Source organism: Diadema antillarum, unplaced genomic scaffold (genome assembly GCF_040938485.1).
Source record: "Diadema antillarum isolate AM-2024a unplaced genomic scaffold, OU_Dant_1.0 seq00000719_RagTag, whole genome shotgun sequence".
NCBI classification, from domain to species: Eukaryota; Metazoa; Echinodermata; class Echinoidea; order Diadematoida; family Diadematidae; genus Diadema; species Diadema antillarum.
In genome coordinates, this window is record NW_027271623.1 from 933189 (window position 1) to 956871 (window position 23683).

Sequence of the window (23683 nt, forward strand, 5' to 3'; positions counted from 1 at the left end):
ACATTATACAGAAAGACGCACATTATACAAACAGATAAACCCAATAGCGGGTTAGTGCTGTGCATGAATTTCCCTGATCTTGTGTCAAACATCTCTTCCACGTTAGGTACAGAAAGAGGGGAAAGAGAAGGAAAAGAATAATCATTGATTTTGAGAAAAACTTCCTCAGCCATTCCAAAAACCGATTTTCATCTAATAAACTTTGAAACCCTCTTACAATCGTATGCTCTGTATCATGTCATAGAGTGGTTTCTACGTATCTTGCAAAAAGTCAAAGGCTGAATCCTCACCTCAACCAATACCAATCTATACACCAAGAAATGTTCACTCCCACTTGGCTATGCTCGTCTGATACTTTGAGTAGTATGTACCTCTGGGATTCTTCTACGGCTGAATACAACAGCGCGTGCTTTTGATGTACAGAGAGTCATGACTCAGGTTAGGACGCCATTTTAGACATTCGAGGGCTGTTTGGACTTTCTTCACACAAAACTCAAAATTTTTAATTTCAAATCATGTTGCTACAGCATCAGCATAACAGGAAGCATGAACCTTGATTAAGTGATCATTCAGATTACTCAGCAGTATATTAAATTCTGTCTCCGTCAACCTATACATATTACCGAAGCTAATGGCTGGTATAACCCATTAGTAATGATGACAATTCCGTACGTAATGGTTCTTAAAGTTACATTAATATTACTTTAATTTCGACAACTTTCTAATTTTGCAAAATAGATTACTGCATTTTGTTATGTGTATTATAAGTTATGTTTATTTCAAAGCCTATAAAGAATATACCAAGACTTGTTTTTGTCACAAAAAAGAGGTAATTTTACACGCTTTTGTTGACTTTTGACCTCTTTCAAATGACGTAATCATATATTCACACAGACGGGAAATTTCTGGCGGTTTAGGAAAAAATATGACGGTAGGATTCAGGCGGTTCAGTTTATAATACAAATGGGATAACGAGGGGATTGCAAGGGTCAAAATCAAAAAGGGTCTGCGATCAGCAGAAACCATTGAAACATTTAAAATTAAAATTAAAAACATTGTACACCATTTATTGTTGAATTTCAATTCTGAAAATGCAAAATCTCCCTCCCATAGTGTCTGCATGTGTGTGTGTGTGTGTGTGTGTGTGTGTGTGTGTGTGTGTGTGTGTGTGTGTGTGTGATGGGTTGGGGATACCCCCTTATCCCCCCTCCCATCCCCTAGCTCCCCAATTCGGACCTTGTCCATTGATTTAGTACTCTTTTAGATTAAAAGATTTCCGTATTTCTTAAAAAGAGTTCATTAGATCTGTCACTCCAGTTAAAAAAAAGGAAAATAAAAAGCTAAAACCTTCTCGCTTGGAAGGGCATTCATTTTGTTTTTCCCCGGTTGGTTCTTTTCCATAGATTCAGTACACTTTGAAGATTGACAATTTCCCAAATTCCATCAAAACTATGTTTGTGAGATGTTCCCTAGGAATTCTAAGAACACAAAAGCTATCACGCATGGACGTGGGTCAATCCTGAAGAGCAAAGGGGCACCCACTCCCCCCCCCCCCCCCCCCCCCCTCCCATCCCGAAATGAGTTTGGGTAGGGCAAGCATATAATTTTCCTTAAAAAATATTTCCAGACGTACATAAAATTTTCTTGTTTTTTTGATAACAAAAATTGTCCAGAAATTTCACCCATAGTGGTGCACCATATCATTCAGTAGGATTCTCAAGATGCCCATTCGCTTTCCCTGGGTTTCAATGATGCATCTAGTCAGGACTCACGGAAACCCTGTACAGAATGTCATGAATGATAACATGTTCCTGCCGTCTGTACAGTTTCGATCTACTAGTATCCGATTACATTCCCTTGCCTGTCATCATCACTGATTAAGGACGTTATGTACACACAACCGCCAACACACACACACACACACACACACACACACACACACACACACACACACACACACATAACATATATATATACAACTGCATATATATATAGTGAGTGTGAAATGTGTGTCTTCCCCTGCTAAACCCCTGGGTCGTCGCATCTTAGTAGTGTGTATAACGAGAGTAAAGAAGAGGCGGTTGACGTAGCTTTTGAATCCTAACAATTTGATTTTACTTCTCGAGCTTTCGGGCCCTGCCCTTTATAAAGAGATATGAGATGCACAGTTCACATTTGGCCTGGTTGCAAGCCGGCAATCAGTTGGCAACCGGTTGCGGAAAACCGAAACATTTGCGATGATGGGTGGACACGGTGGAGGTAAGCGTGCCGAGGTGACGTGTGTATGCTTGGATAGCAGCTCAGTACGGATGTCCTTAATTGAACTTGAACAGCGCTTTAACCATGGCGTGCGTCCGCGTCACAAATCCATAAATCATGAAAGATGAGTTTCCCGCTATCAAGGACTAAAATTCAATGATATTTTGCTTATTTACGTTTTGCAATGAGACTTCGTAACTTTTTTAAATAACTTTCCTGCTGTGGATGATGCCTTACATAATAACAAGACGCAAAGTAAAAGAAAAAAATACTCGTCGGAACTGCAACCTGAATCTTAAAATGTAACAGGACATCAAAATGTGTTAAACATTATTAGTAAAGAAATGTTAAGGTAAGTCATATTTTTGCAATATTTAGAGCAAAGTCTTATCTCCCTTTTAATAATGCATTTGCTTTGTACCAACCTTTGTCTTAGCTTGACGTATACAGGCACATAACGTAAAATAAATAACATAAATCAAAAACTTTGTGAGAATAAAATTTAGTATGTCTGGCCAAAGTACCACAATTTTCTGGCGCCACTGCGACAGAATAGTAGTCATTTATGTCCAAGAATATGTGTACATCTACATGTAAAGTATTTAGACATCAATCATGCTGAAAGCAAAAGTCATTAAGCTGTACATTCAAAGATATTAAAATACATTGCATATACTATTTCATGAAATTGCAAATAGAGTTTAAGAGCTGTCTGTGGAGTCTATAGATTAAGTGTTCCGATAGGGATCCAATAAAAACCAATAGGACTAACATGATAACTGAGTCGCATTCTTGCAGTACTTGATTGGCTTTAATGAATTTTCTGTGGGTTTCAAGGGTACGAATAACAATATGGAACATCGTTGGATATCTATGGGAAAACACATGAACGCAAACAAAACTGTCAGACACAAGCAAACCGAGCGGACAGCAACATAACTATACAATGTATTGGAAACCATCAAAACCATTAGAAGCCATTAGGATTTTCCTATTGGATTTCCATGGGTCTCTGCTTATGGGAAAGTTGTGTGCAGCTATGTGAAAATGAGTCATAAGTAACACCATGGGCCCGTTGTATAAGTTACAATTATGGTAACTTTGCCATCCAATGGTAACTTTCATGGAATTCTTGATTTTGATTGGCTGTTGAGTATTGTTGCCATGGTAGTAACCATTGGATGGCAAAGTTACCGTAATTGTGACTTTTATGCAACGGGCCCCAGCAGTCTCCCTGTAATAGGCCAAAAAGGAAGGAAAGCACTCTCGAGGGCAATTTTTGATTCCTTGATATGTTATCTACCTGTACAGAAAATTTCATTTCGTGAAATTGTGGAAAAGTATCCCAACCTACAGTTTTCTTACGATTTCTTTCAAACTCTTGTCTTTGCGTTTCGTTCTCGCCAGATCGAGTCTCCGCCCCCGTTGCTAGGTCGTATGCTTCTGACCCGTTGCTCGTGCCCAATGAACATAAAAGCCTTGGTGCGCGCGGCGTACAGTGCTTCAGAACTGCACAACACTGGTCAGGGATGTCCGTTTGTGCCGCTACACGCACGATAAACGCCGCATCATTTCTGACTACTTTGTAATTAAACCAATATCGAAGAACCTGCTAGCTCCAAGTGTGAGTATAAATACAAATGGTATTGACCACAGTAATCAATTCATTCAAACTATAATTTTCAGTATTTCCGACGTTGCAGGCTCTTTAATGCTCATCTATATATGAAAATATAAAGTAATTTTCGTAAAGCGTAATGACGGCAACTTATTAACAATTGCTTTGACTATTCGTTTATTCTCGAAATATATGTCACGTGTGGATTTAATTTTCTTTTTCATTAGTAAGGGTTTGGCCGAGACAGGGAGAATAATCGGAAGACAAACTATTGATGATCATCTTTAGGTCGTGTTCTCCGATTTTTTATATTCAAACCTTGATGTCTGAGTCCTTTTTAGGATTATTTAAGAAATTGATAGAAAGCTGTATCACGAATCGGATTGTTCTTCTTCATTTTTGTAATTTGAGTGTTGGATGGATAGTTGTTTGGCAGGTCTAGCTGACAGTCGAGAGTTCAAGTCTGCAAAGACTTTCCCTCAGCTATATATTGATGTCATAGGTGATGAGAAGGATCTTGAACTTAATTCATTGTGGGATTAACAGCCAGTGTAGATTGCGGATGACAGGGGTGATGCGATCATACTTCCTAGTACAAGTGATAAGGCGTGTAGCAGTGTTCTGTATGTGCTGAAGTGGAGCGAGATGACAGGCAGGTAAGTTAATGAGCAAGCTGTTGCAATAATCCAGATACGATGTTACAAGAGCATCAATAAGTCGTTCTGTGGAGCTCTGGTTGAGGTATTTCCGGATTTTCCTGATCCTGTAGATACGAGAAGAAACAGCCTGGCACACCTTTCGAATGTGCTCCTTTACATACAACGAGTCGTCCACAAAAACGCCGATATCTCTGGCAGATTTGGACGCATTTAAGCATTTATAAACAAGTTAATGAATACATTCAGGTAAAACCGGACAAGATGTCCATCAAGAACACAAGGGGGCTTCAATTGAGATCAGATATGGTTTATAGAAATAGCATGTAAATAAAACAGTCACATAAAGACAATCCCATGACCGGCTACGGTTTTTAAAATAATTTCGTATACTTTGTCTCTTTTTAATTTTTATCTGCAGTTGGTCGAAATCTTTTAAAGCAAATCGAAAAGGAGTCTGCTAATATACAATTTATGTATAGTATTGTAAATTCGTCATTGGAAAATAAACGGGTGACGCTAAATGTTTGATACTCGCGCGATATTACCTTACTTGTTTCTTGCCTTTTCATCTTCATCACTCAAAGACATTTTTGACCATGATTACAGAGTTATCTACCTACAAGGCGTAAAGGGACTGTATAGTACTGGTTGAGGTGAGGATTCAGGTTTATAACATTCCTAATTGAGATAATGAGAAACCTCTTATGAAATTTGAAAGAGCCTGAATTTTTAAAACAGATTCAACGTTTATTTGATGAAAATTTGTTTTCAAATGGCTGAGATATCCAAAAAAGTGCTAATAATAAAAGGCGACAGGCCACGTTCCATTAGGATATCTTCTGCAATAAATCTGTCTTGTTTTCATACATGAAAGTGAAGAATTCAAGTCTAAAACGTCATTAATGTTTTCATTCGTTCCACTTGTTTTGTTGTAGCATGCATGATATCACTTTTGTCATCTATTCTTTCGAATTTACGAATGGAGCAAACCTCTCCGTGAACGTCATTAGTTCTGTTCTGTAAACATAGGATTGTATTATTCACATCTTGTAGTTTTCACATCTATGTAAATTGTATTTAATACGTGGTCCCCATATATACTATATGCTCGACCTCTGCTGCTTTTCCTCTCTCCTATAAACAAATGAATTCAGCGCGAGTAGGCCCTATATATTCATCTAAAAAAAAATACAAGTAGCATAAAGACAGCTTCTGGGAAATTTCTTTTCATCTAACTGGCAAGTTGTTTTTCTGTATTCGGAATATGATTCGGAATATTAAAAATCTCTCATCACCGTGAGTGGATTTAAGTTTATCTGAGAAATAGGCACGAAACAAAAACAGGCCTTTTATCACCCCAAACAATGCTTTACATTGACATGTAGGTGTTTTGGTTATAGTTGATTATTCCGAATGTTCGCTATTTCAGAAAATGGAATAAGGTTCGTTATTCCTAATGTTCGCAAACCTTAAATTGAATTGAGGTTCGCTTTTCCGATGGTTCGTTCACTCCAAAATTAAAAAAAAAAAATTATCATAAAGGTTTATTATGAGAATCCAAAGGTGAATAAAGAAATTCCTACGGAATTGCGTAGCCTTTTAATATCAAAATGCAGTAAAAAGGTAACACGTAATGATAAAAAGCAATGCGTTTTAAAAGCTATTAGGCCATGGTTCTCCATACGTTAAGGTGCTACACATTGACAGAGTATATACGAGAAGCACAATTATTCTTACACAATTTTGTAAACCCAACGTAAAGTTGTAGGGCTTTAATTCAGCGTTCGTTGCTGATACGTACAGTGTGTACACTATGAAGACGCAAGACTAGCGATAGCTATAAAGGAAGTGTACCTAATATTACATTACGACAGTATACTTAATAAACAAGACAGTCGCGAAAGCAGCCTTTACTGCAAATCTATGTTCGTTATGAACTTAATGGTATATGCTCGTATACTTGTATACAAAATGTATATGTTAGTTTTTCACTCAGTGAAAATAATCGTACTGGAACTGTTCACTGTCATGACTGTGTCTCGAGTGTAAAGACCGCTGCATTTTCAGTAATTCATTCCAACTTAATTCAATACAGTTCAATTCAATTTGATTCAATTCAATTCAATTCAGTGCAATTCAATTCAATTCAATTCAGTTCAGCGGACCTGCCACTGCATACTGTACTTTTCATGTGCACACACATACACATGTATGTAAGTGTGTGGTATTTGCCTATAAGTTTTATGTGCGTGTATGTGTGTATATGCGTGTACATTATTGTTTGTGTACTTTAGCAGTCATGTCTGCACGCAATTGCCATCGGGACTATAATAGAACTGCCCAAGCGTATTCTATCTATTATGCACATAGGTTTCGAGTTTCAAGATTCAGGTTTATTCATCTTTCTTCCTTCTGAACACTGATCCGATTACACTTGAATAACAACCATCAGCTTCTTAAGTGGAATGCACTGGTTAAGCGAGAAAAAAAAAAAGAAAGACGAAGGACCCTAGAAAAACAAAGCTTGTGAAACTATAGTATTCAGCAATTGATTAAAGGGATTGTATAGTTTTGGTAAGGATGGAGCTTTACATTTCCATCTCTTTAGTGAGATCGCGAAAAACGTCTTATACATAAGAAAGCATACAACTTTAAAAGGAATTTAAAATTTATCTGATAAAGATTTTTTTGAAATGGTTGAGGAACCCCAAAACAAAGAGGTCCTAACAAAAGGTGGGACCCACCTTTTTATTAGGACCATTTTGTTTCACTTTTTATGCCTCCTGGACCACCCGAAGAGTGCCGGAGGCATTTATATGTTTTCGGGTTGTTCCTTCGTCCCTCCGTACGTCCCCATTCGTTTGCGCGATAACTTAATATTGAGTGAAAATTTTTACCAAACTTGGTGCAAGTATGAAGTATGATGGAGATATTACTTGATTAAATTTTGGATGAAATCGGCTAGAGGCCAGAGGTCAAAGATCAAGATGAAATTACGAAATTGTATCCGTTTACGCGATTTTTCAAGACTGGATAAAGCAAATTTCACCAAACTTTGTCCAAGGATGATACATTATGGAGCAATTGCTTGATTAGATTTTGAGTGAAATCGGCCAGAGGTCAAGGGTCAAAGATCAATATCAAATCCTAAAATGTATTTGTTTATGCGATAACTCAAGACTGTATAAAGCAACTTTCACCAAACTTGGTCCAAGGATGACATATTATGGGGCAATTAAGTAAGTAACTTTTGAGTGAAATTGGCAAGAGGTCAAAGATCAAAAGATCAAGGTCTAATGCGTAAATTTTATTTCACCCATATCTATGCAATACCTGAAGGTATATTCTTGAAACTTTGTGTAGACATGTACTACTGAATAAAGATGTTCCAGAGAGAGTTTCAGGTCATGAGATCAAAGTCCGAAGGGTCAAAGGTCAAGAGAGATATCTAAAATTTCACTTTATTTCCATATTTCACAAATGGTTCAAGGTATCGTCATGGAACTTGGTACATATACATGTACTGACTGGCAAGGCTTATCTAGGGAATTAAGGGGTCATGGGTCAAAGGTTAGGAGTCAAAGGTCAAGGTCAATCCCTGAAAATTTCACTATATTCCTCAAATGTATGCAATACTTTCAGGATTTTTCTTGAAACTTAATAAATACATGTATTACCTAATGAAGACTCTCTTGGAATTTCCTGCCAGAAGGTCAAAGGTCAAAAGGTCAATGGTTAAGGGTCAAAGACCAGGATAAAATGCATTTTTTACTATTTTATGCTGACCTTTTACTTTTTCTTCATACCTTGAAAATTACTCAATGCATAAACTTATAAAAGGGTCAAAAATGAAGTAAAAATCCTAAAATCCCCAATAAATGTACCTGCACTCTTAGACGACATATAGCAAACCTAGTTCAAGGAACAAACCTGTCATGTCAATATGTTGCCAGTTTTGTGAAGCTGTCATCGCACATTGTGAAGACATTGTGCTATACACGTATTAAGAGAACCATGCATTATGGCTAAGGCATACCAGTCGCCATAGCGACATTCTTGTTTTGGATATCCCATGCATTTCAAAACCTTTTTTCATCAAAATGTATTTTAAATTCCTCTTAGAATTTTACTCGTTTCACTTTTCATAAGTGGTTTCTAATTTTCTCACGAAGAGTATATCAACCAAAAAAAGGATAAGCTTAAAAAAAAAAAACCGTAAACTAAAGTCGAACTTATTGTGCAGTTACTCGGTTGACTCCTTAACTTGCGCTCTGAATTGCTTTGTTGCCATTAATGGTATTCTAAATTGTTCCTTATCTTGTCAAAGCAAATCTCTGCAAAAGAGCTGTACTCTTCCTTTTGTCTCCACACTTACTCTTTCCACTTTACCTTTTTGATTATCTATTTGTTTCTATTGTTTCGTGTCATTCTTGTAAGTATATCGTTTTTATCCGTACCCTTTGCTTGTTATTGTTGTTAATTATTCTTTACATTTTGATTTGGAAGTATTTAAAGGAATGGTATAATGTTGGTTAATATGGGGGTTCACATTTTAAAGAAGATATCATATCAAATTTAATGAGAATATTCTGATAAAATGGTTGCAATGATTGGGATCCTTATTACTCTCTGCATCACATCAAACATTCCTGTATGCAAAAACAACAACTAATAATTCACACCATACACTTTTTCCCACGTTTTCAGGAAACCTGTTTATTACTTTTTTTTTTCTTTTTAAAATCCAAACTCATACAGACTCGTGGCTATTGAAAGAAAAAGTAAATGCATAAGGCAATTTACAATATTGAGAGAATGACTGAGAGTCCAGTCAAATATAGCATGACTTTTGAATCACAGTATAAAATACAAGGGAGTTATAAAATACAACGGAGTTTTTGACACTGAATCTTTTTGGATCACTTACATTCTCTCCTTTCCTTCCATCATGTTTCTTTTGATTTTGGAAATACACAATGAACCATTCGTCACCATCGTGAAAACAAAAAAGAGGATGCAGGATGGACAGAAAACAGCCAACTCGTGCATACACGTAACAACATTTCGCCAAGAGTCCCATGACAGGGCTCGCATCACCAATCTAAAGCTCCTTTCATAACTTAACAAGAATGTGTACATGTTTAAAGATCATACGATGAATTCCCAAACCCTTGCTTGGAGCTGAAATTTCTACATATATCTAAATATTCATGAATTAATGCAAGGTGATTTGCAATAATGTAGTGTCAGAATGATTACCAGTCCACATGAATGCTAGCATAAATGTTTAAAATATTCATTTTTTACATTTTTTTTGGGGGGGGGGCGGAGGTAATGCACAAGATGAATTATGTCAGTGCTTGCGTCTCTATGTCCTAATACATTTTTTAAAATGAATTTAGTGTCTTTATGGCTATTGAACAAAAAATTATGCACAACATTAATCAAAATAGTACAACTAGTATAAAAGTGATGTAGAGTCCATTCAAATACATGCATGAAGATAGGATCAACGTTCAAAAAAATGGATAGAGTTTGAACATTTTAACAAATAGTGAACAAAGGTTTTCAAGTGTGGGGCGCTGTGGGGGCGCTGTGGCATAGTGGATAAGACTTCCGACTCCCGAACGGAGGACCGTGAGTTCGAATCCCGCCCAGTGCTTACATCCTTGGACAAGATGTTTTTATCCACACTGTCCCTCTCGACCCAGGTGTATAAATGGGTACCTGGCGACGCTAGGGTAATAATAATAGCAGGGCCCTCTGTTAGAGCAGTGGCAACACTGAAGAGGCTACCCTGGGTAAATAAGACCCATTATTATTATTATTATTATTATAATCAACATTCTGAAAGAATGCTTTGTTTACAAAAAGGACAATTCTAATTGAATCAAATTCCTATTTGCAAATGAAATTAAGATCTAAATTAAAACCTAAGATGCTGTGCAGTATCGACGTGTTTCAGGTGTTAGTGAAAAAAAAAAGTTATCGATAACATGCAAGGATCATTACACAAGTTACATATTGAAATTTGAAGAGTATGAAAATGCTTGCCAGTTCTTCAGGTGAAGGCATCAAAATAGAATTTGATAGCGTGGGCCATACCATTGTTATTTTCAAGTTGGTGAAGTTGTGTCCTCGTACTAGTCTGTTCTCATGGATAGCTGACTTCCATATTGACTGCGCCCAGAGTGTTCGATAACGTAGCATGGTAACATTAGGCTGCGTTCACATAGAAGTATTCGGTATTCGCTATTCGCTATTCGCTATTCGCTATTCGGGCACCGAGTACACCGTCACCCGCACCGTCAACTCACCATCCCATGCAGTGAGGATTTCTTCCTCCTACATCCCAGCAAATCTTATTAACAATTTCTAAACTGCATCAGAATGTCAGTCTACATGCTTATTTTTGCTAAAGGGCAAATCCAGACCAAAATTGTTATTATTTCATGAACGAGAGACGGTATACGCTGCAAGAAAATCGAACAAGTTCGATTCCCACTTTGCTATACTTTTCGCAGGTATTCGGTACTTACGAATAGTGCCCTCTTATGTGAACCGGTGTGAGGAAATCCTATCGTTCGATTCAAGCTATTCGCGTGCCCTCGAAAAACGAGCCCGAATACCCGAATAGTATACTTCTATGTGAACGCAGCCTTAGGCACTGACTTGTCCATACCCTTTCCTTCTCCAAGTGTGTAGACACATTTCTGGACGAAATCCCACATGTGTTGGATCTGTAAGGCATCATCTATGTCAAGCGCATACCAATTTGAAACACACCATCACATTCTCCTCTCATACCACGTAACATTGTTTTGGCTCTCTGGCTTTCTAAGGACTGAAACTAACGGCTGGTTCTAGCTGTACCACTGTCTCCAGGAACGTTGGTGCAGATCTGTATAAAAAACAACAGGTCAAAACGTACACATTACCTCCCGAAGTTGCATATAGATTAGGCCCTAGTTGAGTTGGTGGTCCCACCTCCCTGGTTGGTCCCCCTGTGACCCATCAGTGACGCTGGGCACTGGTTTGATTCTGTACGGGCTTGGTGCACCAATAAAATACCAAAACAAATGTAAGCGTACTTGTTTTCACTAAATTAAAGCCAGCTTAGTCTTATTGATGCACAGATGATGTCATCCTGAAAATGTGGATCTGGAAGATTGTGCTTTTTTTAAAGGGAGGGCAGGTGGAGCCTGGCAGGTTTTACAAAATTGACAGATTGTTTTTAAATGTTTCAAAATGCGTAAAACATAATGAATATCCATTTTAATGACTAACTGATAGACAATAATATGTAGCAATTTACATTGACAGGATTCAAGTCATGCATTCTACAGGCTCTCTATATTACCCTTTTGTCAGTTCTGGATGAATCTGAAAAAAAAATATATGTATCAAAGTTATTAATAGGCCCTACAAGCACTTCACAAAGAATTTTGCTGTCATTATCTAAAATCATTGAGACCTACTGTTATGGACATTAAAGTAGCTATCCAACAAAGAGAAGCGGAGAATCATTTGATTACTAGTACTTTGACATGAATTATATACAACTGGATACCCCTTCACGTCGAATGAAACTCCTAGCAGTCTTGCCAGCTGTATATGGACCTCTGTTGCCTCTCTTTCATCCAGGAGGGGGTGGGGGGGGGGGGGTGTGTCAAGAGGCAACGCCTGCAGTAGTAAAATGTTTTTCGTTGGCCTGTATTAAAGAGAAAAATGATAAGAGACTAGTTCAGTGTATCAAAATAAATATCATGAGCAGCTTAAATGCATTTTTAAATTGTGATAACTCTTACTTTGATAAGATGGAAAGGAAATAAGAGCGACCCAAAGGAAAATTTGATGGGGACGGCTGCCTCGGGGGGGGGGGGGGGGGGGGGAGGGAGGATGCTATTCACCCAGTTTACCACTTTACGAGTGCTCCATTAATAGTGCAGATTTTTTTTTTTGTATACTTACACCGAGTGTAATGATTCTCCTGATATTTGATGATGATACTCTTTACCTTCATCTGTTTTATTGCTGTTTCACAGATAACACCATGGCAACGTTTCATCAAATCAGCAGCCAGAATCTGGAATGTCCTATTTGTCTGACACTTTTCAACCAACCCAAAACACTAACGTGTTCTCACACCTTCTGCAAAGACTGTCTGGAAAGTATTGTTCAAACTCAACCAAACCAACAAACTATAAAATGTCCTGTGTGCAGGGAAGGAACACTCGTACCCAGTGGAGATGTGAGTAAGTTACAAACAAACATACCCCTGAGTTCTCTAGTGGACGAAGTGAAAACCAAGAGCGAAACGTGCACAATTTGTGAGATGTACGAAAAGCAGCCAGCTGTGTCCTATTGTCAGGACTGTAAGACAAATTTGTGTAAAACGTGCGAGGCAGACCACGTCACCTGGAAAGCGTTCTCCAACCACGAAGTAGTGCCCATGAGTGAGGTGCTCTCGGGAAAAGCGTCGCTCAGGACGCGGCGGAAGTTGAACACAGGTTCAATCGGCGCTTATGAAGACTGTTTCTGTTTCCATTGCAGAGAATACATTTCCCATTCGTGTGAGATGCTAGAGCACATACAAGCTGCTCATCAGCTTGAAAAGGCATCCATTCATGAGGAGAAATTAATGAAATATGTTAGCGAGCTAAGGGAAAGAGTGAAGACAAAAAAGAAAACCATAGAAGACCACCTGCAGGTGATAGAGACCCAACGCAATGAAATAACAAACATGATGAGAAGGCTCAATGATGACATCGACAAGACGTACGAGGAATACATGCAACTATTGACAGACAGAAGAGTGGCCCTGAAATGTCAAGTGAACCGATGGTCTGACAAATTCGAGAAGGAATTACAAACTATGGAGGACGAGAGTCGGCAATCTGTCAATCAAATGAACGCTATGGCAGAGCTGGTAACTAACGGTATGAAGGTACCGCTAGAGAAAGACGCCTTGATTGCACACGAGACGCTTTGTGAGAACTTGAAGAGCTTTCTGGGACGAGGTGATCCCGAAGACCAATCACCAAGAGGTGTGACAGAACGAGCTCAGAAGATTTCATTTTGTAGATACGTGGAGGTCAATGAACTTTGTCTTGGAGAGTTGAAAAGTTGTGTTGTCAAAGCTGACGTAGATCTCCCTGTCAAAAATGGCATGAACTGTATGACTCGTGCACCAGACGGTAAGATGGCGGTGGTATCGTGTAAAGATGGAGTCCATCTCTACTCCCCTGATGGCGAGTTACAGCAGACCGTGCTGAAGGATGTCGATGTCAGGAGAATAGGATTCTTGACTGATGGTCGAAGTGTTGTAAGTAATGGACACAACAAGATCTCCCTATACACTCCACGGTGGAGGAAGCTTGACGTCACGTTCGAGACGATGAGTGATGATGGATGGCTTGGTGGTCTCACTGTGGATAGAGATGATAATATCTACGTGAGTTATCGGATACCAAAGAAGATCCGCGTTTACACCACACATGGTGGTAAGGCAATCAGGGAAATAATGTGCGATCGATATGTACCTCAGCAATTATTCTCCTTCCATACCACGGGGAAACTGCTACTGACAGATGGATATTCTGTTGTCTGCCTTGATGGTTATGGGGAGAAGGAGAATGTCATGAAGAGGGAGGGTATGACAGCCTTCCCAGCTGTTTGTCGAGATGATTCAATCATTGTAGCCTGGGTGAAGCACAAGGAGGGTCTCGTCAATATCGATCGAATATTTGAAGCCCGTGCGCAATATCGTCACTTGTTTCAAGATCCAAAAACCAGAGAAAAGAGGTTGGTACTATCTACAAGAGTTTGATAGTGGTGAGATAGCTTTCTGCACTCCAGATAGACTCTACATATTTGAATCGCTATCTGGGGACATTTTAATGGCGCAATCGACGTTATAAATTTTATCATCATTATTTTTCTTTGGAAGAAATGATCTGTAAGGAGATGATTTATCTGAATTGCATCTCACTTAAGTTTGCATAATGGTAATGGATTTCACATGTACCACGCTTATTCATATAGACCACAGTGACATGAATACTTTGGTATAATTATGTAAATAATGTATATATCTTTATGGTAATATAATAAAGGTATGAATAGTAATGGGAATCTATCATAGGGCCACATCCTTGTCAAGATCTGCTGAGGATGTCGGTCTCTTATTGTGTTTTCTCCCTTTACGTATGATTATAGTAGGCCTATGCTATGCTAGTATGAACAGTTTTCTTCCGCCAAAGTGACAATTCGTATATTGATTTCGTTCTTCCGCCAAAGTGACAATTCGTATATTGATTTCTACTTTATTTTTATGCATACTTTGTAGTAATTTGTCATAGTACTTCGAAATAAACTATAGAAAACAAAATAAATCAAACGAAACCAAACCAAACGTACGACTGGGCAGGGCAGCAGAACTTGTACAAAATAGTTCTAGTTGTGTTTTATAGAGAGAATTGATCATTGCAGTCTACTGCTTGATCATTTTCAGTTATGTAGGCGATTCTATTGCAAGCGAAAAAAAAAACACACAAAAAAGGACAAAAAACCTTCCAGTAGTTTTTTCTTTCGCATGCATCACTCTGTAATAAAACATAATTCACAAGGCATACCTTTGAATACCAAAGAAATATATACTATTCGTGTTGTAGCTATGTTTCTTTCTTCGCTCGGTTTCCCCTAAGTTTATCAGTCAATTCAATCAGAAGTCAAGACAGATTGAGGTTTCTATATTATTTAAAATGTGCTTTCGCTAGAGAAGAAGTGGAATTCACAATTATAGTTGATTTTATTTTGATGACGAGGAGTGATTTAGTGTTCGACTGTGTCTTATGAAATAATGCTGACAGTATTTGTTCTTCAGATAAAGTTTTTGTATTATCTATACCAGTTACTGCATATATGATAATTCAAAGGGTGAAGGGTCCTTGATGTTAGTTGAAATTACTTGCATACATATATATATATATATATATATATTTTTTTTTTAGCGTTCATGTAATACGTCTATTAGGCATATGATATACTCTATTCACAAAGTAATATGGTCCATCGAAATATTTCATAAATTAACCGGATATGCCAATTATTACGTCTGTTAAGTAAGATTTTCTGTCAGAGGTATGTAGTTAATATGCCGTGATGACTTATAAATGCGAATTATGAAATATGGTTTTTACGGGAGAGATACGACACGACTATTAAAGGAGAAAGCTCACCATTTGTGTTGAATGATTTTTTTTTTTAATTTCCTTCCTCTTCACATATATGCACAATACACATAATACATTCACAAAATGATTGCAATACACAACACAGGATCATCACGCAGGCATTCGAATCATTGCCATTCAATATAGTATAAATATGTAACAATCAATTTCTGAAAGACAGGTGAACTTCCTGACCATTCAATAATCATGGCAATACAAGAAACTGAGAGCAATCTCATTTGAGACTTCATCGACAAACCCTGGTGAGATGAGGCTGCAAAGCACGACAATGATACATTTTGTCATCTTAAGGAAATGAATTGAAAGAATCTAATTCTTGCTGTCAAATAAAAACATCTTGTGTACTTAGTTTTGACTAGAGTTTGATTTTGGACAATGACATTCATTGTCTTCCTCTACCAAAACTTGTCATTGTCACTGAAGAGCTTTCGATGGGTTCTCATCATACATTATGTATTGGCCAAATTGAGATGAACCTTATATACACTGGAAAAAATTGTTGCAATGTGAGAAAGCTACGTGTAGGGTTAGGGTAATAGCAATTTAGATTGATGATGAACAGAAATATTCAGCTATTTGCAGGTGTCAGCAGATACTATAATAAAATAAATTGATTCTTTGATTGGCCAGTGCACTGTAGGCGAGCATGGTAAGTGTCAAAGTCATATTCAGACTTGTGATGCTTACTTCACGTAGTATGATTAATCATACTAATTTGGTGCTTCTATTTAGCTCATACTATTTTGAATATCTTTAATTTCTTTGACAAAACGTGTGAAAGATTGGGTTTTACATTCGAATAGATTTATACTGAAGAACAAGTGTATGTCTAATATCACAATGCTTGTTTGGACAACCACTCATTGTCACTTTACGACCAAGACGCAAGTTTCAATGGATAAACTATTCATGGCTTGCATTGCAAGCCTTCAAACAGCTGCTGCAATGCAAACTGTTTGTCACTTCCCAAGAGTTACAGATTCATATCTTATATTAGGCTATGAAAAGTTGAACTTCTCTACTTGAAGAGAGAAAAGTGTAATTTTACAGCATAACCATTAAATAATTCCTCTTCCATACCCCTGTTTGGGCGGCATCATCACTAGAAACTTTCCCAGCTTGACATCTAGAACCCACAGATATTTGTAAGAATATTTTAATTTTCCTCGTCCGACACACACACAATGTTTCCTCACCAGTGGAACTCATGACAAAGATTCATTTCTGTTGCATGTAGATATTATTATCACCATCAAAATGAAGGTAACTAGAATAAAGCGATGTAAAATTAATGGTCTGTGGAATAAACAATGCGCAAAAGATGGCTGCCGGTACTCACAAGTTGCTTATTCTTTACCAGAAATTACTACCAAATAACCAATCTGTGAAAATCTGTGAACATCTCACAGCTATACAATCCTCTGAGGTAACTGAGATGGGTTAACCAAGTCAGCCTTGGGTTTTCATATTTTCAGAAAGAACTATATTCTTCTTCTATACTATTCCATAGTTTGGGATCTTAAAATGAATGAGAAAGTGTGTTTTCAACAGGTTTTCTTCAACCCTTTCTTTATGTAAAGTACATGTATAGTGAGATCAGGTATTATATGTCTTATATAGAGGCCCCTTTTCATTTCTTGAAAATCCTTTGCAAACTCTTCACTTTCAACTCTTAAGGGACGATGCCACTGCTTTGAAAGTTGGCATTGATAATGAACAGAATGCGTCAATAGAACATGGTCAATTTCAGATTAAATCGCAAATTATGTAAGGGCAGGAGAAAATACTAATCGCCTGACAGGTCTGAAACTGTATGGATACCATCATAACACTCCTCTGTATAGTCTGTATCCACTCATGTCGATCAAAAGCTCGACAGGATACTGATATAGCTTGATTATGATAAGCTTATAATAGGCCTACTGTACACATTGGGCTGTCTATATGTAGAGACACGCAGAGATATTATGACTCACCCCTCTTGCTTCTTCTTCTTCTTCTGTTCATTCTGCATCCTTCAGTCCTGAAGATTACTGCAGATGACTGTGTGTGTGTGTGTGCATAAATTGCAATGGGCATTCCTACGTTGAAGTGCCTGGATGAAGGGTGCATAGTTTACATGGTGCAAGTAAAAAAAAAAAAAACTATTCCCACACTCTAGTTTACATCCTCCGCTAGGTGGCAACGGAAGGCTTCCACCGTGGGGAGAAGTACAGCATCTTGCGATAGGCTGTTCCATTGCCGAACAGTGCGGGGGAAGAATGACTGCTGATGTTGTTCCGTCCTGGAACGAGGAACCTGGTAGCAGTAGGGGTGGCCTGTGCGTGTCTGTCTTGTGATGGGTTGTATGTAGTGGTGCAGGTTAAAGTCCACTAGTGAGTTTCGCATTTTGTACAGCAGAGTCAGCCTCATGTCTTCTCTCCTCTGCTGGAGTGATGACCAACCAAGTTGCTGGAGCATTTCAGATACACTTGACGTGTTGTGATAACGATTGAGTGCAAATCTTGCGGCTCGTCTCTGTACCATCTCCAGTTGGTGTATGCATCCAGCTGTGTACGGATCCCACACTGTGCATGCATACTCTACAAGAGGACGAACAAGTGTCTGGTATGCTCTTGTCTTGAGTTGTGTATTGTGTATCCGGAGATTTCGACGTAGGAAGGCGAGGGTGTTTTTTGCCTTCTGGCAGATGTTCGATATGTGCTGATTCCACTTGAGGTCGGTAGTGATGGTAATGCCCAAGTACTTGGCAGATGGAACCGAGTCCAGGGCTGTACCATTCAGGGTGTACCGGTGGTGTAGTCTATGCCTCTTCCTGGTGACAGATATCGAGTGGCATTTTTTGGCGTTGAGGTCCATACCCCATCTGTTTGACCAGTTGCTGAGTGTATCCAGGTCTTGTTGCAAGAGCTTGGCATCTTCTGCAGATTGGATAGTCATATACATGATGGTGTCATCTGCAAACAGTCTGACTGAAGTGGACATGTGGTCAGGCAAGTCATTTATGTAGAAGAGAACAAGGCAGGGCCCAAGGACCGATCCCTGAGGGACGCCAGATCCAACTTCTACATTTGGCGAGGTGGAACCATCTAGAACAACTCGTTGTCTTCTGTTCTTCAGGAAGCTGGCAATCCATCTGTTGTTTTGACCCCTGACTCCATAGAACTCTAATTTGTGGAGTAATCGTTTGTGTCCAACCTTGTCGAATGCCTGGCTGAAGTCAGTGACAATGACATTTGTTTGTTTGTTCTCTTCCATGTTGTTCATCAGGTCACTAATGAATCCTATAAGCTGGAGTTCACAAGATTTCTTTGCCCTGAAGCCATGCTGTAGTGGGTAGAGGATGTTATTTCTGTTTGCATGACTCATGATGTTGCTTGCGATGATGTGCTCCATCATTTTACAGGCAATGCAAGTGAGTGATATGGGGCGATAGTTCTCAGGGTTTGTTTTGTCCCCTTTCTTGTGCACAGGAACAACGTTTCCAAGCCTCCAGTCATCCGGTACCTCACCTGTCTGATAGGAAAGCCTGAAGATGGTGCATAGTGCTGGTGCTACAACTCTTGACAGTTTCTTCAAGACTAGTGGTGGGATGTCATCCGGTCCAGGCGCTTTCCCCACTTTGAGGCTATCCAACAACTTCTCAATGCCTTGGGTGGTGATGTTGATGTCTGGCATTGTGTTGAAGGGTGACACTTCAGGAAGAAGATTGGGAGGCAATTCTGTTTCTACTGTGAATGCCTGTTTGAACCGATTGTTGAGTAACTCGGCTTTAGCTTTGGGATCAGTCACATCTTCATCTTCAGCACAGGGATTCCAGTACAGTCAGTCTTATTGTTCTTTATGAATCTCCAGAACCTCTTCATTCCTGCATATTGGTTTGATTCATCATCGTCTGTGAATATTGATTCCAGATAGGTCCAGTATGCTCTTCTTGTTTCCGCCTGGATGAGATTTTTCAGTCTGCGCAACTCCTCTTCCAGTTTCAGAGGGACAGGTTCATTTTTCTTTCTATGATTCCTTGCTTTTTTGTGTAGTCTGTCTCTTCTCTTCATGAGTTTCCGTATGTTCCCATTTAGCCATGGCAGATTGCGTCTCGCTCGCAACTTCTTCTGGGGTATGAATTTTTCAGTTCCCTTTTCAATGCCAGATCTGAACATCTGCCACAATTCCTCTACTGATGCACTGGCTGACTTTGAGGAAATATCAGAGGAAACTTGCAGCATGTGGTCTTCAAAGCCTTTCCAGTCTGCTTTGCCATAGACCGGAACTCTCCTCTCCAACTGTTGTTTTCTTGGCGGGTGAGCGGCTACTTCAATTATAGGGCAGTCATGGTCGGAGATTCCAGGGACTACCTTAGCGCTGCTTACCAGTGTAGGGTTGTTGGTTAGTATCAAGTCTAGTACATTTGCTTGGCGAGTGGGTTCTTGGATCAATTGTTCTAGGCCAAAATCATTTATGATGTCCCCAAAGAGGTGATGGAGGGTGGGATGATTGCAGGCTTCGACACGAAGGGTTTCCCAGTTCCATCCAGGCAGGTTGAAGTCTCCACCTAGTATCACAAGGTGCCTCCTGTCTAATCTCGATAGAGACTTTCCAAGCTCTACGATGCTTGCTTCATCTCCCTCGTGTGGTCTGTAGTAAGCTGCTATGTGAAGGGTTTTGGTTCCCATCATTTCAATGCGGCACCATAGTATTTCACAGTCAGTCTCCAGTTCTTCTTCCCTGGTAATGAGCAGGTCGTGTTTGGCTGCAATAAAAACTCCACCGTGAGGATCATGAGGACGGTCCCTACGTAAGATGCTGTACTGATCAGTCGGGAAGACCTCATTGCCCTAACAAAAAAGTCCTGTGGTACTCCCTGTGGTACTTGTCGGTACCACACAATGTACCACACACTTGTAATGTTACCACAGGAACTGTGTGGTACTGTACCACAGGCTTGTAGGGTACTCTCTGTAGTACTTGTCAGTACCACACAATGTACCACATAAATAAATGTTACCACAGGAACTGTGTGGTACTGTTTTACAGGCTCATGTGGTACTCCCTGTGGTACTGGTTGGTACCACACAATGTACCACACAAATATATGTTAACACAGGAACTGTGTGGTACTGTGTCACAGGCTCGTGTGGTACTCTGGGATGTACCACAGGGCAGTACCACAGGACATTACCACAGGAAAGTACCACAGGACAGTACCACAAGACAGTATACACACAAATTGTCCTGTGGTATTTTGGGACGTATACCACACGACAGTACCACAGGACAGTACCGCATGAATTGTCCTGTGGTATTTTGGGACGTACCACAGGACAGTACCACAGGGCAGTACCACAGAGCAGTACCACAGGACAGTACCACAGGAAAGTACCACAGGATAGTACCACAGGACAGTACCACACGACTTGTCCTGTGGTATTTTGGGACGTACCACAGGGCAATACCACAGGACAGTACCACAGGACAGTACCACACGACAGTACCACAGGGCAGTACCACAGAGCAGTACCACAGGACAGTACCACAGGAAAGTACCACAGGATAGTACCACAGGACAGTACCACACGACTTGTTTTGTGGTATTTTGGGACGTACCACAGGGCAATACCACAGGACAGTACCACAGGACAGTACCACAGGATAGTACCACAGGACAGTACCACATGACTTGTCCTGTGGTATTTTGGGACATACCACAGGACAGTACCACAGGAATTGTCCTGTGGTATTTTGGGATATTACCGCAGGACAGTACCTCACGACTTGTCCTGTGGTATTTTGGGATGTACCACAGGACAGTACCACAGGGCAGTACCACAGGACAGTACCACAGGAAAGTACCACAGGATAGTACCACAGGACAGTACCACACGACTTGTCCTGTGGTATTTTGGGACGTACCACAGGGCAGTACCACAGGACAGTACCACAGGACAGTACTACAGGATAGTACCACAGGAGTGTACCACACGACTTGTCCTGTGGTATTTTGGGACGTACCACAGGACAGTACCACAGGGCAGTACCACAGGACAGTACCACAGGAGAGTACCACAGGATAGTACCACAGGACAGTACCACATGACTTGTCCTGTGGTATTTTGGGACGTACCACAGGACAGTACGACAGGAATTCCTGTGGAATTTTGGGACGTACCACAGGACAGTACGACAGGAATTCCTGTGGTAATTTTCGATGTATACCACAGGAGAGTACCACAGGAACTGTCCAATTAAATCCCACAGGAAAATCATAATATGGTGCTATTCCACACAGAAGTACCACACAGCAAATTAAATTCGTAAGTACCACAGAAAACTGCTACAGGATATTCTTTTTTTTTTCTTAACATTTTATACCAGAGGACTATCACATCAGGAGAATATCAAACAGCAGTACCACACAGGAGTACCACACAGGAAAATTGTAAGGCAGAATCTACTGAAATTCATTACAAAAATACAAACAGAAAAGCACATATTAATATTTCTCAATTAATTGATAGATGAGTTATGCTGTGAATTATAGCAATTGATTTGCCATTACTTATCCTGTCCTATACTCCTACAGTATTACCTATTTAGTGAAAGTGCTGATGTAAAGCATGAGAAATTTCATAAGGACTTCTGTGGTACGGTACTCCTGTGGTACTCCTGTGGTACTCCTGTGGTACTCCTGTGGTACAAATTTTTACATAGCTCATGAATATTCATAAAAAGCACTCTAGATTTTAGAAAATACATATATGACTTAAAAAGTCAAAGTATTAATGATGGAACTTACTTTGAACTGTATGAAAGATTGTCTAATTATGTTATGTTATTCCCAATATCATAGATATTGTTATGAAAGTGTAATTTCATATCTTGATAATAAAGTATAATCGAGTTAGTAACCATGCCTTAATGCTTTACGGATAGACGGCCATATATATGTGTACTGATACGGTCGATGGCCACCTAGGAATAGAATATGACTATATAGATCTATTATAGGACTAGATTGGCACTTGGCCATTAGACTCTCGTTTGAGGTTATATGTTAGGAGTAGGACAGGTTATTAACTAGGGCCACGTTTGTACTGAAATCCATCACTCACCTATCAGGAATATTCCTTGATATGTGACTAAAATTCTCCCAGTTTTTTTTTTTTTTTCGAAATGCTGTGTGGTACTGCCCTGTGGTAATGCTGTGTGGTAATGATCGACCTGTGGTACTGTCCTGTGGTACTGTCCCAAAATACCACAGGACAGTTCCTGTGGTACTGTTCTGTGGTACTAGTCCTGTGGTACTGCCCTGTGGTACGTCCCAAAATACCACAGGATTTCCTGTGGTACTGCCCTGTGGTACGTCCCAAAATACCACAGGAATTCCTGTGGTACTGTCCTGTGGTACTGTTCTGTGGTACCGGTCCTGTGGTACTTTCCTGTGGTACTGCCCTGTGGTACGTCCCAAAATACCACAGGAATTCCTGTGGTACTGTCCTGTGGTATGTCCCAAAATACCACAGGACAATTCCTGTGGTACTGTCCTGTGGTACTTTCCTGTGGTACTGTCCTGTGGTACTGTCCTGTGGTACCGTCCTGTGGTAATTACCACAGGAGTACCACAGGACTTTTTCGTAAGGGTGTCCGTAACAGATTCGGACAGCCAGGACTCAGTACCAATTATGATGTCTGGTTTGTGTTGTTGTATCAATAGTGCAAAATGTTGCTTTTTTGCCTTGATGCTCTGGCAATTGACGTTCAACACCTTGAGATTTCTACCTCGAGGCTTGTGATGTGTTTTCTTTGGCTTTGAAGGAAGTGGAGAAGATGAGAGCACTGGTGAGCCTGGGGAGCTTGGATCACTTGAGCTTGAAGTGGAGTAGCATTGCTTTTCA

At 39.6% G+C, this 23683-nt stretch overlaps 1 protein-coding gene across 1 annotated transcript; it reads left to right on the top strand.

Annotated features, from left to right (window-relative positions):
- Positions 1-12589: 12589 nt before the first annotated feature.
- On the top strand, positions 12590-14365 carry LOC139738022 (uncharacterized). The gene has a single exon (XM_071648687.1). The coding sequence runs from the start codon at positions 12590-12592 to the stop codon at positions 14363-14365; it is 1776 nt and encodes a 591-aa protein (XP_071504788.1).
- The last annotated feature ends 9318 nt before the right edge of the window (positions 14366-23683 follow it).

Bases quoted from the DNA above. Each gene is read 5' to 3' on its own strand.
- LOC139738022 (XM_071648687.1), top strand. From the start codon at position 12,590: ATGGCAACGTTTCATCAAATCAGCAGCCAGAATCTGGAATGTCCTATT.